A 16,900-nucleotide genomic window follows, 5' to 3' on the forward strand; every position below is an offset into this window, starting at 1 on the left:
AAGTGTTTTATCATTTATAAAATCGAAGACATTTTGGTTTGCAAAGAGTCCACTTCTTCTCATATATATATATATGATATTTCCCAATAAAATAAATAATTGCAGAATGTATTGTTCGAAAAAAATAAAAACCTAACTAAAGACCCATCGCTCCTGACCAATTAGAGACGACTTCGACTCTTTAAGCCCCGCCCATCTAAGTAATCGCTCTTCCACACTATTTTCCGTTCTACCCTTTCATTTCTAATTCTGTGAAGAAGATGTCACTTCCGGTAGGTTAATGGGCAGAGGAGAGGAAGCTACGAGAGGCCTGCACGGAAAGAGAGATCCCACTAACCCAAGGAGTGGCACTGTCAGACTTTCTGAGGGCTCAAATTAAAGCTCCTAGTCCCACACAGCGCTAACACCACCCGAGGCGTGAAGAATAGAGTTCTGGCACATTTTCAAGACCGCTGTTTGGTTGATCTTCTCTCTGTTTCGCAGTAGTTTCATGCGCGTTGTCTCCGTGTATCCGGGCAGCGTCAGTTCCAGTCTCGCGCTAGATCAACAATAATAACAAGTGTCCCGGAGCCCGAAGCCGGGGTCCACCGGGCGTGTGCGGGACAGTGATGCGGGGTTTCGGTGCTTCCAGAAGGTGATACACAAAGGCCCCATAGGAAGCATGAGCGAGCAGATCCAGATTCACCTCATATCATAGCCGCATAAAAGCTCAAGAGCTCGGGCATGGTGAGTCAATATTAAATAAAAAAATATGTATATGTATAAGACACTTACTTTTATATTTGATCCAAAATTTCTCTTATGTAATCGTGAACTTTCTATATGTGCACCAATGCCTGGAGGTTGCATTGCTTTTGAAGCGTTATTGTGCTTCTTTGTTCATCTGTAAATTATCATACGACATTGTGTTAGAAGCTCTGATTTGATTTAAGCACCTGTCAGAAACACTTAATTTTATGTGCGTATTTCCGTAATGTGAAATGTGATTCTTATATTAGATTTTGAGACCTATAGCAGACATAGATCTGTCAGATAAGAAGGAAAATCAAATGCATGAGGTATTCTGTCTTTAAGGGATGAAACCAGATGCTAGTCTCATAAATGAAAGCACTAGGCTATTTCTCCTGCGTGTGAATGTAACGGTGTGTGTCCTCTCGAGTTATTGACAGTCTGATGAGTATGAGGAAATCAGAGGCATTCTTCTGCTGTCCTGTGACGTCACACACTGGAGCAATGCAACGTGTTGTGACTCATACGAAGAATTCAAACCCCGAGCATCCTCATCGTCGTCTTCATCATCGTCAGCCCACTTCCTGCATTCATCTTTCCTTTTACTTTTCAGAGCATTCTCACTCTTTTTGTAGTATTCTTTTTTGTTTTTTTGAGGCTGCGAGTGCACTGAAAAGGGAACTGTTAAGAAAACATAACATGATGCATCTTGCTTAGTATTTATAGAACAAATAACCCAATAAAATAAATTAACCCCCCAAAAATAAGTATTTCCATAATTTTCTCATCCTCATAATGGTCCAAACCTGTGTGCTTTTCTTTAAATTAAAAGATGTTTTGAAGAACAAACAACACAGAAACATTTTTCCCAAAACATCTTTTGTGTCCCACAGAACTCAGTCATACATGACGTGGGGGTAAATAATGCCAAACTTTTTATTTTTGAGTGAACAATCATTTTATGAGCTGTTAACAATTTCACAAAACATAAATAATAGTTACGACGACAACAACAGCGTGAATACAACCAGAAAAGCAGAAAACAGTCCAAAGCAGGAGGCTAACAATTTGGGAGCTTGCAAATCAATTGTGAAAACATTTGAGGAATATATTGGGGAGTCTAAAATGGGACTTTATGTATATTAACAGTAAAAAAAAATCATTGTATTGCGGATTCACAGTTCAATTATATGTGATTAGAGTGTTTGATGCATTGCATGGTTGCATTAAAAGTTCAGACTGAAATGCCTTATTTTGTCATATTTCATCTTTCTCTTCTGCCCTTCCCCCATCTCTCTCTCTCTCTCTCTCTCTCTCTCTCTCTCTCTCTCTCTCTCTCTCTCTCTCTCTCTCTCTCTCTCTCTCTCTCTCTCTCTCTCTCTCTCTCTCTCTCTCTCTCTCTCTCTCTCTCTCTCTCTCGTCTGCAGGCGTCAGAGGAGTCCTCCTTACGGGCTCTGGAGAGTCTTATGACAGAGTTTTTTCACAGCTGCACCACTAATGACCGCAAGAGAGAGATCGGTGAGCATACGCCTGACACCGGCCTTCACACCCTCATCATTTCCTGATTTGCAGAGTCATCCTTTGTGCTGTTATTAGCTGAATAGGCTTGTTATGTCTGTCTCGTATCAATAGACGTCCTTTTTTCTCTTCTGAAACTCAAACATACTGAAATGTTAACATGTGATCGCCTACATTCACTTTAATGATGCCTATTCAGTGTTTGAAAAATTGTCTAGTGTGGTGCGCTAGGAGGAGGACAGTTGCTGTTAAATCTAAGTGGCAAGACAAGTAACGACAAGTGTTAAATTTGGTGAAGTCTGTGAAACTTGCCACTGTTTCTGTCTGTGTGTAGCACCTACCGCTCTGCAGGTACACCTGAAAAAATACACATATGCTTTTCACACTATAAACGATGGTCTGTCTTTTTACTGGTAAGATGCTATTCAAACAACAGTACCAAAATATTTTTTTTCTCTGAATGACGAGCATTAGAGGATGATCACACAGAACATGATTTTGCTCCTAAAAACATGAGATGCATAATCGTTACTATAGTATCACAGTTAGTATAGTACGCAATAGTACTTGCAGAGCTGCGGTGCTGATGAAAGGAAAAGAAGGCAGGGTCTCAAGCATAAGACGTGGCAAAATGGTCAGACGTCCGTCTTTCATGTTTACATAGAAAAACAATTAAAAGCAGCAGAGCTTTATGACTGGCCCAAAGCAGGCTTCTTACGTCAGCACATTCAGACCTCGTACATGCTCATACTGGTAAACTTAATTTTTTGTTTACACACAGCATCATACCGGTAATTTACTGGTATCGTTACAACAATTTTTTTGTTAAAATTCAAGCTTAGATACCTTTTCTATTCCAGACCCCAAAAACAAAATCCAGACTTTAAAAGAGGGCATAATTAGTCCACTTTGAAGGCACAGCTGCACAAAAACAGAAAGACTGTAAAATATTACTGTTGTTGGTTCTGTGACAAATTGCTTGTGTTCCTTTATTGTAAATGTTTATACTTGTAGTTCGGTTCTAAAAACATTTAGTCCTGGTCCGAATAGTGTTCAGATTGCCATTTTTATCGCCAAACAAAAGATACCGAACTTAAAGGCATAGTGATGTGTTCACAACCCGATCGGTCGTCTTTTATGACGTATTGCCTATTTTGAAAGAGAACTTCCCGAACATCCAAAACGATGCTGTGCTGTGCTTAATGCACTCGCTGTATGTGCGTAGCTAAATATAATGGTATTTTGACCAGCTGAGAATTCGTGAAGAGCTTAAAAATGTGTAAAGGAGTCAAAACAGCGGCAGGAATAACGAGAAAAAACGATATGTGTGAGCATTCTGTCCTTTTTAGCATCTAGTCTTCCTGTTTTTGGTTTGTTTAGGCCTACATGTCTTTGGTTCGTGTCGTTCATATTTCAGTCGAACCGCACCAGAGTTTGTTTGGAAGCGGACCGAGACTCTTCTTTTCAGGAGTCTCAGTCTGCTTGTTTGGTGGCACCAGGGTTCAGATGGCAGCGTTCACACTTAGGCCTCGTTTACACTGCAGGTCTTGATGCCCAATTCTGATTTGTTACCTTTATCCGATTTATTTTTTTATTTTTTTTTTGACTGTCCGTTTACACGTTCTTTCAACTGTGACCCATGTCTGATTCATGTGTTTACACTTCCCATGCTATCTGAAACATCGCACATGCTTAAAGGGTTAAATTGTCTTGCACAGATGGATGGACGCGAAATAAGCTGATTTTGAAATCACCATGATTTTGAGGCGAAGGAGGACGAAATGTTGCACATATGCTTCAGTTATTGTGTGTGAGAGAGATCTCAGGACTGGTGGGAGCATATTGTGTTTAAATATTGGCTTTAAAAATTGGCTTTAAAGGGCACCTATTATGACTCTTATCACAAGATGTAAAATAAGTCTCTGATGTCCCCAGAGTATGTATGTGAAGTTTTAGCTCAAAATACCCAACAGATCATTTTTTACAGCATGTTTAAATTATTTTTTGGAGCTCAGAAAAACATGCTGTTTTAGTGTGTATCCCTTTAAATGCAAATGAGCTGCTGCTGGCAGCCCATAGGGCGGAGCCTCGCGTGCTCACGCTCAGAGCCAGGACAATCTCATCTCATAATATCAGAACAGAAACTCTCAGTTGCGGTGTTCATTTCGACTTGGGAGTCGGACAATAATGCCTACAGAGCCAGAGAATATATGCTGTATGGAGATAGAACAGGTATAGTTTAGTTTAATTATGGTTATAACTTAATTGTCATCTGCTTTTATCCACTATTAATACAAGCCTGCTGTAGCAAAACCCGTCCGAATGATGACCAAAATATACTGACGAGTTCAGTGAAGTTTATTGTACGTCACACAAAAGATGAGCGTTAGTTTTATTCCAGAGAATCTCTGTAAGAACAGCTGAATAAACACAGTATAAGAAGTGCGCATTAAAGTCTTATCCATAAACTCTCTCTCTCTCCCTTTCATTATCAACAACATACACAGCGAAGTACACAAAACACTCGTTACAACTAACAGTAAACAAATATATACACACCTTTTCAGTGGGTGCTAAATAAACTGGTAAACCTTATATCCGTAAAATGACTCGATGAGCTGTCATAAAGTGCACGCTCGCACTTTCATTTCTGCCGTGATCAGTAACGGTAGGCCTGTCGCTCCGGAGACTGATTTGGATCACAAACAGTACAGATCCATCCTTGAGTAACAACGGGAGTAAATGAAGACTGCTATGTTCATTCTTACATCCAACAACAACAACAACAACACACCTCAATCGCTTTGGAGACATTCTTGTCTACAGCTGCTCAAGCGTCGAAACTAGAGGTCGACCGATAGTGGATTTTACCGATAACGATAGCTAGGTTGGGCCATGCTTGCCGATAACCGATTAATCAACCGATAGTTTTTAAAATTGATACTGGATAAGAACAAATTGCACCTTGATCATTCATGTTAGTTTGATAGTGCATTAACTATGGTTAACAAATAAAAACCTTAATTTAAAAAATGTATTAGTACATGTTAATTAACAAACAATGAACAATCCTTATACAGCAGTTATTAACCTTAGTTAATGTTACATATGGAATTTTATTGTAAGTGTTATCACTTGAAGGGCTTGCATAGACTAGTCGAGTAGTCGGTAGATCGACTACTTCAACCACTAGTCGACGCTGTCGGAAACAATCGACTACTCGAGTGTCCATTAAACATAAATTAATTAAAAATGGCGAACGTCACCAACAGACAACACGCGTCAGATGTGTGGAAGAATTTCATCAAGGATGACAAAAATATTGCAATTTGGCCAACTCTGCAAGAGGCCGTTATTGCTTCTAAAAACGTGTGGAAAGCGTGCGCGGCCGTGCCGCTGTCTCCTACAAGCACTTACGCTCCCGTGGCGTCTGTCGTTGCTATGCAACCAAACTGCGCTCTACATGATGACGACGAAGAAGTATCATTCAGCAAAGGATTAATTTATTTATAGCCCTTGCATTAGCTTTACTACTAGATATATTTCTGGAGATGAGAAGGAAAAACCCGCCTGGACAAACTAGCGCACCACGTCCGTTGCTTTCATTATGAGCGTGCTCGCCGCGGCCGCGCGCCTACATTTGAAATAACGACCTTGAGAGCGGAAAAGACGCGATATGTGAACGGCCCCGTCTGAAATGAAAGGCAAGAACTGCTATTTATTTGGCTTTAGACTGTTACATGAAAATTTAAAAATGAAATGTCATAATTATAATGTTTTGAGAGTTTACTTATGTAATTGTTGCATTAGGCTATGAATTAATAAATGTTTATTGATAAGATCTAGCTATTTCATTTACAGTAGCATAAACGACGAGTAGTCGAGTAACTCGAGTATTGTTTTGATAAGAAATCGACTAGCAGAAATCTAATCTAAATCTAATCCCTAATCACTTCATATAAATCCAAACAGTCATGCTTAAAGGGTCATTTCACCCATTTGAACATTGTTTTTTATTTAAAGTGGGTCATATATGTAGTCGAAATGTAAAATAATTTTTGAATTCGGTGCCTTCGTGAACGAGAAAAGACAAAAAATAACTTCAGAACGCATTTGTATGAAAGACAACAACTCCCACAATGCACCACATTGCACAGCTCCGCAAGCCACTCCCACTAATCCAGAAAGCGCATATCTGATAAGAGAAATCACTCTTCCGTCTACAAGGCTAGCTACTACCAGAGCTTGAAATTCATTTCACATTCACACAAAATGTCTAGTTAGTTGGCGAACTCATATAGTGCATTACTCCTCGTTTGTATTTCTTTCGAAAAGGTGAATTATTGCATGGTACCTGGATGTTCAGTCAGAACATATGCGGTGCGAGACTAACTTAGGATAGTTCTCAACACAAACGTCCGTGTCCTCGTCTGATTCAGAGATTTCGTCCAGGAGAAATTGTCATCGTTGAAATTCTTTGCCGCAGACGGACTCTATCTCTGTGTTCGTAGCGGTTCGTAGCTGCATTGTGAGATCACCGGCGCCACCGGTCCGCCCTAACCCGAGCCAGTCCGGGCTCCTCGTCCGCGGCAGGCAGGTCTTCTGCCTCGGCTGCTCTTCGCTATAATGCGGCTTGTAAAGGTAGCCACAAACACCTGATTCAAGCATCAGACTTCCGAAATCCTCTTCTTCTATATCATATTGAGCACTCTCCTCCGCTATTGTCATAACTTTACATCTGTCTCCACAGCGCCTGTTAGCTTAGCTACAAACAAGATGGAGGATATTGCTTTCAGTTTCAGAGAGTAAAGTCCCACCCACTGATCTGTAATAGGTCTGTAGCGTGAGCGCGCCCCACCCTGGGAAAGATGAGAAACTAGTGTCTGTAGTCTTAACAGAAATCCCCCCCTCTAACACTTCCTCCTACAATGACGCAAAATGACGATTTTTGCGTCATTGTAGGAGGAAGTGTAAGAGGTAAATAACAGATTTCTCCCATCTCAGGGGAAAATGAGAGAGTGTTGCACGACCATTCAATAGTATGACTGGGTTTCTAACAATGCAAAGCTTAATGCAAATGGGTGAAGTGTCCCTTTAAAGATGGCCAACTTTAAATATCTACAATGCCAGAGCATTGAAATTGACATAAATATTACATGTATAGTCTCACACTTTTGCTTCTATTTTATAAACACTTGATGATTATCTGATCAAAATAACAAAAATATGTATTAAAGTGATGATGAAAAAAATAACCGAAATCGAATGCTTTTCTGATTTGTTTATATGTTTCTATCGGCTGTATAAACATATCAGTTTGCTATCTTACGTCTCTAGCTTTAAATATGCAACTTCTTTGCATATTTAATGCATAAAAGTGACCAGCTGGATATGAACTAATGCAAATAGATGGTAACAATTGTGACATTAAACATTCGGGTCGGACTTACGTTTATTTTTGTCAGTGTTTTAACCGCTTGAGGTACTAGAGTCCTCTCAGCCTCGAAGGCAAACAAACATCCTGTTGTGCTGTTCTTTCTCTACTAATGCAGCATTTAGTCAACAAATTAATCACTTTATAATGATATGACAAAATGTACTGTATACTGTACATACCTTTTAGCTGTCGGTGCTTTAAACGCGCATGTCAGCGCTCTCCACGCAGCGTGTGCTCTCAGTGCAGCACGCAGCATCACGTGTCGAAATAAACAACACGAGGCATCAGTGATAGTTTTTATTACACCTCTAGAGGCCGCTCTTGTACTGCATGATGCCAGCAGAGCCTTCTCAGCTCTCTCTTACTGTGTAATGAATGACAGCGCGCTTCTCAGCCGTTCCAGCAACGGACGCAACCAGGAAAAACTATCGGTATGCATTTTTGCCGATAACGATAGTTCCACCAATCAACTATCGGTGCCGATTAATCGGCAAAACCGATGAATCGGTCGACCTCTAGTCGAAACAATGGCAGACTCTGTGTCCAGCTCACTCAGGGCGGGTCTGGGCTCAAACTGAAGTGTCAATCAACCGTCGTGGGCGGGGCCTGTGCAAAGTGACGTCACATTGCGCCGAATCTGAGAACAGCTCGTTCTGAGACAGTGCTTATGATTTATGGGGATTATAAAAAAAGCACTGGGTGGATTTTTATCATTATAGAGTGGTTTTGCTCACACACTGCCAACACACATTTATGTTCAAACACCATGTAAAAGTGAATTTTGCATAACAGGTGCCCTTTAACGAGGAGCAGTGGGTCCGAAATTTTGTTGTGTACAACAATGTGTTGTGTCGGTGTTTGTTCACATTCCTCTCCTACGACGACACAATCTTTCGTTGGGCCATCCGTCCCTTTGCAGATGCACGTCAGGGTTTCCCTCATCATTAAACCGTGGAGACGTTGCCTAATGCCTCAGAAAATCCGATCTGCCTGTTTACATGACAGTCGCATTTGACTGTCGGAGCCCCAAATATCTATGTATCTAATATCTGTTTTTTTCCTGTTTACACTGTCATAGAACACATCGAATCTGTGTCACATATGAGCAAAAAATCAGAATTCGGTCACATTTCACTGACAGTGTAAACGAGGCCTTATTCAAATGAACCGCGCTAACAGAGCAATCGCACCAGGGTTCGTTTCAATCCAAACATGCCAAGTGTGACCACACTCTTAAGTCGCTTTGTGTAAATGCTCATGAAAAACAAAATATTGAGTGTTTTAATGCAACAAAGCCTGTAAAACTCATAAGTGAAACTCAAATAAAAACAAATGATCATGCGACCCCTTTAAGGTGATATTTCGTGGGTTGGAGACACTGATCTATATAATGACATTTATGTCATAATAATGTCATTTTATATAGATCAGTGGTTGGAGAACACATTCATGACATTTAGTTTTGTAAAATGCTTGGTATTTTGGTTTGTTTGGGAGCATTTGGCCAAAGATTTAGTCCAAATCCTGTGCCCAGACATGGTGCTTTGAAACTCAGGACATGTAGTTCAATGTATGGTCATTGTACGTTTCTCAGCAGTGACATTTCTGGAGAAAATAACCCTTTGTGAAACTGGTCAAAGTAAATAGACTGCCTGTGAATCAGACCCAGAATAAGTCACGCATTGCACCGGAAATGTTCAGTTTCAAAGTCCAGGGTTGATGGTATCTAAGATCTTAACACATGATGCCTCGTGTTATATTGTTTTACTTTTTTTGTAAATGTATTATTGATTTTTTCAACCCAAATATGATGACAAATGTATCCCTTTGAAATGGCTTGATTTATGTTAATCTCTACTTTAGACTACATAATCCAGTCCATAACGCAATAGAAAAATAAAGAAAAATGTAGGCTAGTTTTAGGAAGTTTAATTTATGAAGTGTGAACCAGATATTTACTGAAGCATTTTGTCACATTAGCGCATGTGGAAGTCGAGTGTACTTGTTGTCTTTTTAGAGCCTACATCTATATGATCTTTCACCCTGTTTCACACCATGTTTTCAGACAAAACCAGATGTTAAAAACTATCAGATGCGGCCCAGTTTCTCAGTTCCTAATTGTCACGAGAGCTGTTTTTCAAAATCTGCCATATTTAATGGAGGCAAAAAGGTAGTAATGTGCAGTGTTAAGTGTTCACTTCCAAGGGAACACAACAAGCGTATTGATTCAAGCCTTTAGATAAAACATCTATCAAATTTATATATGTAACTAATTAAATGATTGTGACGTAACTCTAACTAACCAACACACTGTAATTTGAACTCGACTGGTTTTTGAAATGCGCATATGTGTAGGTGTGCAACAAAGCTATGTTTTCTTTTTCATGCAAATATGCAAAACTCTGTGTACAAGAAGCATTTGTTAACTTTGAACCTGAATTGAGTTCAAGTTGTGGGAACAGTAGTTTGTACGAGCCCTCTTCATTGCATTTGAGTTCAACACTTGTGTTCGTCATTGAAGGAAGTTTCTGCTGAGTGTTTGTTTGGTGTTAATTGCAACAAACATTAATATTTCACTGCGTGCTTTGTTTCAATTAGATAAGAATGTGTTTTGTAATGAGTGTTTTGTGGTGTTGCTTATTGCAGAAGAGCTGCTGAACAGTTTCGCGGGGCAGCCCGGCTCGTGGAGGCACTGCCTCTACTTCCTCTCCAACAGCAGAAATGAATATGTCATGATGTACAGCCTTACTGTGTTCGAGGTAAAACTAATTTCAGTTCATTATCTCAGGTAGATTAACTTGCCAAGTCCATGTTCGAGTCATACACTAATGTTCAAAAGTTTGTTGTCAATTTTGGAGTCCTCTCTTCTGCTGACCATGGCTGCATTATTTGATAAAAAATACAGAAAAAATCAGTAATATTGTGAAATATGATTACAATTTTAAACAATTGTCTTCTATTTGAATATATTTTAAAATGTAATTTATTCTTGTGATGAAAGTAGAATTTTCAGTAAAATGATGTATAATTATTCTAATAAATCATTATAATATGCTGTTTTGCTGCTCAAGAAACAATTATTGTTTATAAATGTTGAAAACAGTTGTGTAATATATTTATTTAATATTTATAGAGATTCAAAAGCATTTATTTGAAATAGAAATCTTTATGAATTGAACATTATGAATTTAATGAACATTATGAATGTCATTCCTGTCACTTTTAATTTAATGTGTCCTTATTAAATTAAAAAAAATATATACATTTATTTTAAATGTATTTTATTTATTTTCATCTTCCTGACCACAAAAATTTAAACGGTAGTGTATTTCACCACAAAATCAGAAGGGAACAAATGTAAGAAATTTATTTAGCCTTTAGGATTTTTTGCTTTTTGTAAATTAGTTGTATTCACCCCCTAATTATCTTCACTCTATTTTCTTTTTTTAAAAGAAGAGATTATCATTATAATGATATATTTAAATCGTACCATGTGAACTGCATAGTAGCATTTATTTGTACTGCATTTATTTTTATTCTAATTTTAATTAAAAAAAAAAGTTTCCTTTGGAGGATTTTTTTTCATTAGTACAATAATGCCAGTCTTTTAGTTTTAAATTTTAAGGGGAATTGGCATGATGATAATATCACAATGAAAATAAACACACCTTACTGGAAAAAAAAACTAATAGGCTTAATTTTCTTGAAATTTGACCTGGATATATTTGTGTAATTGTCCTAAAATACAATATGCAAGCACCGGTATCCTCTGCTGTGTTTATGATATGAGATATGATGACAGTAAATTTGTCGCTCGTCCTCTGCAGAATCTTGTGAACAAGATGTGGGTCGGTGTAGCCAGTGAGGACAAAGCAGAACTTCGGAGCTGCTTGCCCAAGCTTCTGCTATCCCAGCATGCACTGCTGCCTTTCTTCATCCGAAACAAACTCTGCAAAGTCATCGTTGACATTGGACGCCAGGACTGGCCTATGTTCTACCATGACTTCTTCAGCAACACCTTACAGGTACCTGTTACTCTTTACTGCTGTTACTATTGAATCATATAAAGATGAACTGAACTGGCTTCATCTTTGTGGTGTGTGTTGCAGTTAGTGCAGTCGCCGTCTCTCGCGCCGCTGGGTTTGGTTCTGCTCAAGATGACCTCAGAAGAGCTGGTCTGTCCCAGAGAAGACTTGAGCGTCGCTCGTAAAGAGGAGCTGAAGAAACTCCTGCTGGATCAGATCCCCACCGTACTGAACCTTCTGACTGGTGAGACAATCATAACTGTTTCATTGAAAGTATATGTGGGTGTAACTATTCTTTAAGCACTGGAACCTGTATCATGTGATTAGGCTGATGCAGTTTCATTTTTAACAACTCTCTTTTACTTGCAGGTATTCTGGAGACGGTGTGGGACAAACACAGTGTTACAGTCACCACTCCCCCTCCATCCCCCACGTCAAGAGAGTCAGGTGAGCTTCTGCTTTCCTCTTTTGCCACTGGGCCACTTTGAAAAGTGAGGTCTACATCAGTGGTACCAATTAGTGCTCAAAATCTCACATTTTCATACGAATTCATTAGGGGTGGTTAATCTGTCTGATTTCCCGATTCGATTCGATTACGATTATTGAAGTCCCGATTCGCTTACAGTCGATTTTCGATTATTAACGATTCTCGATTAGCGATTATTGATTTTCCATTTCACAACAGTAAGCGAAAATACACTACAAAGTGATTGCAGTATTAAAAAAAGTCAGCTGCTGAATTACTTAAGTCTTTTATTGAGTAACAACAACTCAAAGCACTTTCTGTGTCGTGTAGTTATAACTTCAGAATTATCTGTATGTAGCTTATGTTCTGTAGAACACAGAAATGAATACATCATCACATTGTGTTGTGACTCATCAAGTTGAACTAAACAATAACAAATATATTAAAGGCTTATTTCTTTAGGAAGTAGATCAGAACCAACATACTGTAGAAATTGGACAATTTTCTTCTAGAAAGACAAGGTGTTCAGGTGGAAGAAGACTGCAGGTTGCAGTCGAAACATGTCAAGGTAAAGAAAAAGTTTTTTCTCCACCTGAACACCTTGTCTTTCTAGAAGAAAATTGTCCAATTTAATCATTAAGAAGACAAAATGAACATTTTTGAACAACTTACTGTAGCTTCAATTAGTAACATACAAAGCCACTCTTATACACAACTAAATAATAAAGAGTTCTGACTTGAAATGTTTGCTGTATACTACAATCAAAAACAGCTTATACAAAAAAAGTGAATGAACATCTGCAGAGAGCACAGTCAAAATGTAACTTTTTGTGACTGAAATTGCACATATTGCAGTATAACGTACGTATAACAGATCGGTTTACACAGTGTACTGATGTGAAAACTAAACAATACAGAAATCAGCTCTCATACAAAAATACTAAATAGGTAACAATGAAATTGCCAATTCTACATACGTTAGCTTTTAGCTCATACGTTCGAATTTGGCGCTCAGCCATCATGAGTCTGTTATGTATGTGCGCGACTCTGTTATGTACGCGCCACAGACTGTCCGCGCACTGCACGTCCGCGTATAGTGCCGCCTTTTGCGTTCCGGCAATATTACGTTATTAGAAAAAAAAATGTATATATTTTTTTTTAGAAAATTTTCGATTTTTTGACATTTGTGAATCGATTCAGAATCGTCCACGTCCGCATCGCGATGCATCGAAGAATCGATTTTTTCCCCCACCCCTAGAATTCATGCAAAATTGCCACCTAGTTGTTTTCTTGTGAGATTTGGTTGGGAAAAGTGTTTGAAAAATTGCTTGTCTGCAGCTTTTGCTTGTTTTTTGCCACTACATAACATACATTTGTGCATGTTCTATAATCCTGTAGCCTGAGCAATTTAATAGTAAAATTATTTTTCAATCATTTTTTTTTCCATCAAGTAATCAATTAATAAAACATTTAAATCTAATTTATATTTAAACTAAATTTAAACTAATTTCATTAGTAAACCTTAGCTAAAACAGTTCTGATGCCTAACAAAATTGTTGGAATTTAATTAACTGAAATTTTATTAGTGAAATTTGAGTACATGTATTAATAAATAAACCTTTCTATTTATTTATTTATAAACATTTATGCTGTCTTCACTTGCTGTTGGAAATGTCCTATTTCCCAGTTCTGAAGTCGTAAATTACGAGCTTGTCGCATTCAAGTGCTTAGTTGTCGGAAAGAATAGGAATCGTGGAGGACGCCTGTTTCATAGTGAATGTTATTAAAAAAAGTTGTACAGCCCAAATGTATTGAAGATATTTAATTTTTATGAACATTCACTGTGCTTTCTATGACCGAATTTCGGTCCAATACATGCTATTTTCGCTGTGTATAAAACATACAATATGCTTCAAGCAGTCACAGCAGCAATTGTTCTCCCCTCAGCCATTATGGCATGGATAACTCGGAAACTCAAAATTTGTATCTCAGTTTCCTAGTAGTAAATATGGCTTGACAGAGCGTTCATGTCCAGTTTCTTACTAGGAATCTCGTATTTACAATAATTCCGATAGCATGTGAACACAGCATTACTCAGAGTTTTCAATCAATTTTCGTAATTGATTTTCGGTTTTGATTTTGGCTTCCAGCGATTATAAAAACAAGATAATTAAGGTAAAATGATCATTGTGCGGCTGCTGCATCCCGTCCAGCGCACCTTCCTTTCCTATACCCAGCGGTGCACTTTAGCTCCTCCCTAAAAGCCCTAACTTAATATCCATATCAGCTAAATAAGTAAGTGTTGTAAAATGCAGTCTAATGTTGCTAAACTGCGTGACATGTTTTATATTAAAGAGAGTTATTAAAAGAGCATTAAACCGCAAAATAGACACTGTTCCTCAGGCGACTTTCTGTGTGTACGCTCTGAATTGGTCACGGATGAGAAAATGGGCTTCGGATACGTGCCCAGATGCATACACACAAAAATGTCAAAATGCCTTTTTGAAGAGTATTCGTGTAAAAACATTGGATTATTTCTTATTATGGGTTATGGAAACGTACACAGTCGAGGAAAAAAAATGCATGTGTAACAGTGTTGAATCTGTACATTAGCTAAGAACTAAGAAAATAGACAAATTAAACAAACAAAACAAAAACGGACAAAAAACAAAACAGACAAATTAATACAACAGAACGAAAATACAAATTAAATGAGCACAAGTTTTTTCAGGAAGATGTACTAACAGTGGTATTCAGATCAGTAATGACCTGCCCTACAGCAAAAAAAAAGAAAAGTATAATCAAATGTAAAATAATATTTCATAGTCTTACACAGTATAGTTTATCCTTATTAAAGCTACTTCAGTTTCTACTAGTTATTCGGTCAAGATCAGTGAGTAATATTCCTTTGTCATTTGTTGTTTGATTAACATTAATGACAGACAGCAGCAGGTTTATTAGGCTGCTGTCCCTTTAACGGTACGTTCACACGGTGCGTCAGCGTCAAAGCTTGACGGAAGGCGTGGCTGAAGTTTGGCACTGACGCCATGGTCATAGCAGCGTCAGCCAATGAAATTTAAAATGTATCCTCAGTTTGCTGCTCTTGAACAGGATGAACGTGATTGGCTGCCGCCTGGCTACTGTATTTGCATAGAGCGATCCTATTGGCTGACGCTTCCGTCTGCAGCGCTTCACTGGCGTTGCTCGCGGCAGAAGTTGAAAAATTCTCAACTTCTGCCGCGAGCAACGGCAGTGAAGCACCGCCGACGGATCCACAATTCCTTTCGTCAACGCTTGACGTCACCCATTCAAAGTCAATGGGAAGCGTTGACGCTGACGCCCCGTGTGAACGTACCGTAAGAGTGTATTGCTGATGTTTACTTGTCTTACGTAATTGTTTTCAGGACCTTTTTCTTACATTAGTTAACCTGGTATTAGTTTTTGCTGAAGTATTGAAAATTGTGAAATTTCACTGATATTTAAAATTACTCATATCGTGAAATAAGGCAATCATATCGCCCTCCAATTATTCAAATATACATACATATTGTGATTTCAACATTGACCAAAAATAATCTTGATTATGATTTTTGTCATAATAGAGCAGCCCTAGTCACCAACCAATACTGATATGATAACCACAAAATGGTCTGTCTCTAGTTGAAACTTGCCAATGAATGATTGTTGTGTTAATTGTTGTCGTTTGTCATGTTCTGTAGGTGTTTTGGGGGGCAACAGCACACAGATGATCCTGGAAGCTGAAAGTGCCGCTCTGTGTCTGCTAGCGCTGGAATGTTTGGCTCATCTCTTTAGCTGGATTCCTCTCTCCACTTCTATCACTCCATCCCTCCTCGCTTCTATTTTTCATTTCGCTCGCTTTGGATGCCAGCAGCCAATCAAAACAAAACCTCTGCCTACTTCGAACGGAGACTCCGCCCCTGGAAATCTCCCAGCCAATGGCGGCAGTGGACACGGCAGGACTGGTCAGATGGTGGGCCAATCCGATCGCGCCAGGCTGGGCGTCATGGCCATGAACTGTATCAACGAGTTAATGTGCAAAAACTGCGTCCCTGTGGACTTTGAGGAGTTTCTGCTACGCATGTTTCAACAGACGTTCTACTTACTTCAAAGACTCACAAATACACACTCACACAGCAACACACACACTATCAAAAGCAGATTGCAAGAATTAGATGAAAGGTAAGAGATAGATGCACTTGACTCAAACATTTAACTCATTGATGCTGCTGCTTTTTAACCCTCTCCATCTGTCTGTCTGTCTCTATCAGCTATGTGGAAAAGTTCACCGATTTCCTCAGGCTTTTTGTTAGTGTTCATCTGCGGAGGATCGAATCTAACGCCCAGTTTCCTCTTGTGGAATTTCTAGCTTTGCTCTTCAAATACACCTTTAACCAGGTAAAACTCTTTCATTTAATGTTCCTGGAAGCACCAACTCTAACACCATATTCATGTCTAATGATATTTCCTTTCCTGTACTTTGATTACCCAAACTTTCCTTGTTCCTCTTAATTTTTGACACCATCACCATCCTTTTTTTTTTTATTGTTTTTAACATATTTTAATGCACATACCTTGTTTTAGAGGTATTTTCAATAATGGTTTCCTGGTAATAGTTACATTTCTGTTGAAAAAGTCTAGACTGGGAGTAGGGCTGCACGATATATCGCACGATATTGTTATGCGCATCTCGTCAGTAAAGCCGGT

At 38.7% G+C, this 16,900-nt stretch overlaps 1 protein-coding gene across 1 annotated transcript in view; it reads left to right on the plus strand.

Annotated features, from left to right (window-relative positions):
- Nucleotides 1-251: 251 nt before the first annotated feature.
- Nucleotides 252-16,900, plus strand: part of xpo6 (exportin 6) — a 35,804-nt gene continuing 19,155 nt past the window's right edge. Inside the window, exons 1-8 of the mRNA XM_081370923.1 lie at nucleotides 252-726; nucleotides 2,157-2,247; nucleotides 10,331-10,443; nucleotides 11,512-11,709; nucleotides 11,794-11,953; nucleotides 12,079-12,156; nucleotides 15,895-16,375; nucleotides 16,465-16,591. Of these exons, the coding sequence (XP_081227049.1) occupies nucleotides 724-726; nucleotides 2,157-2,247; nucleotides 10,331-10,443; nucleotides 11,512-11,709; nucleotides 11,794-11,953; nucleotides 12,079-12,156; nucleotides 15,895-16,375; nucleotides 16,465-16,591 (1,251 nt within the window). The 5' untranslated portion in view covers nucleotides 252-723. The remainder of the gene's footprint in view (nucleotides 727-2,156; nucleotides 2,248-10,330; nucleotides 10,444-11,511; nucleotides 11,710-11,793; nucleotides 11,954-12,078; nucleotides 12,157-15,894; nucleotides 16,376-16,464; nucleotides 16,592-16,900) is intronic.

This window comes from Scardinius erythrophthalmus (genome assembly GCF_964197995.2).
Source record: "Scardinius erythrophthalmus genome assembly, chromosome: 1".
NCBI classification, from domain to species: Eukaryota; Metazoa; Chordata; class Actinopteri; order Cypriniformes; family Leuciscidae; genus Scardinius; species Scardinius erythrophthalmus.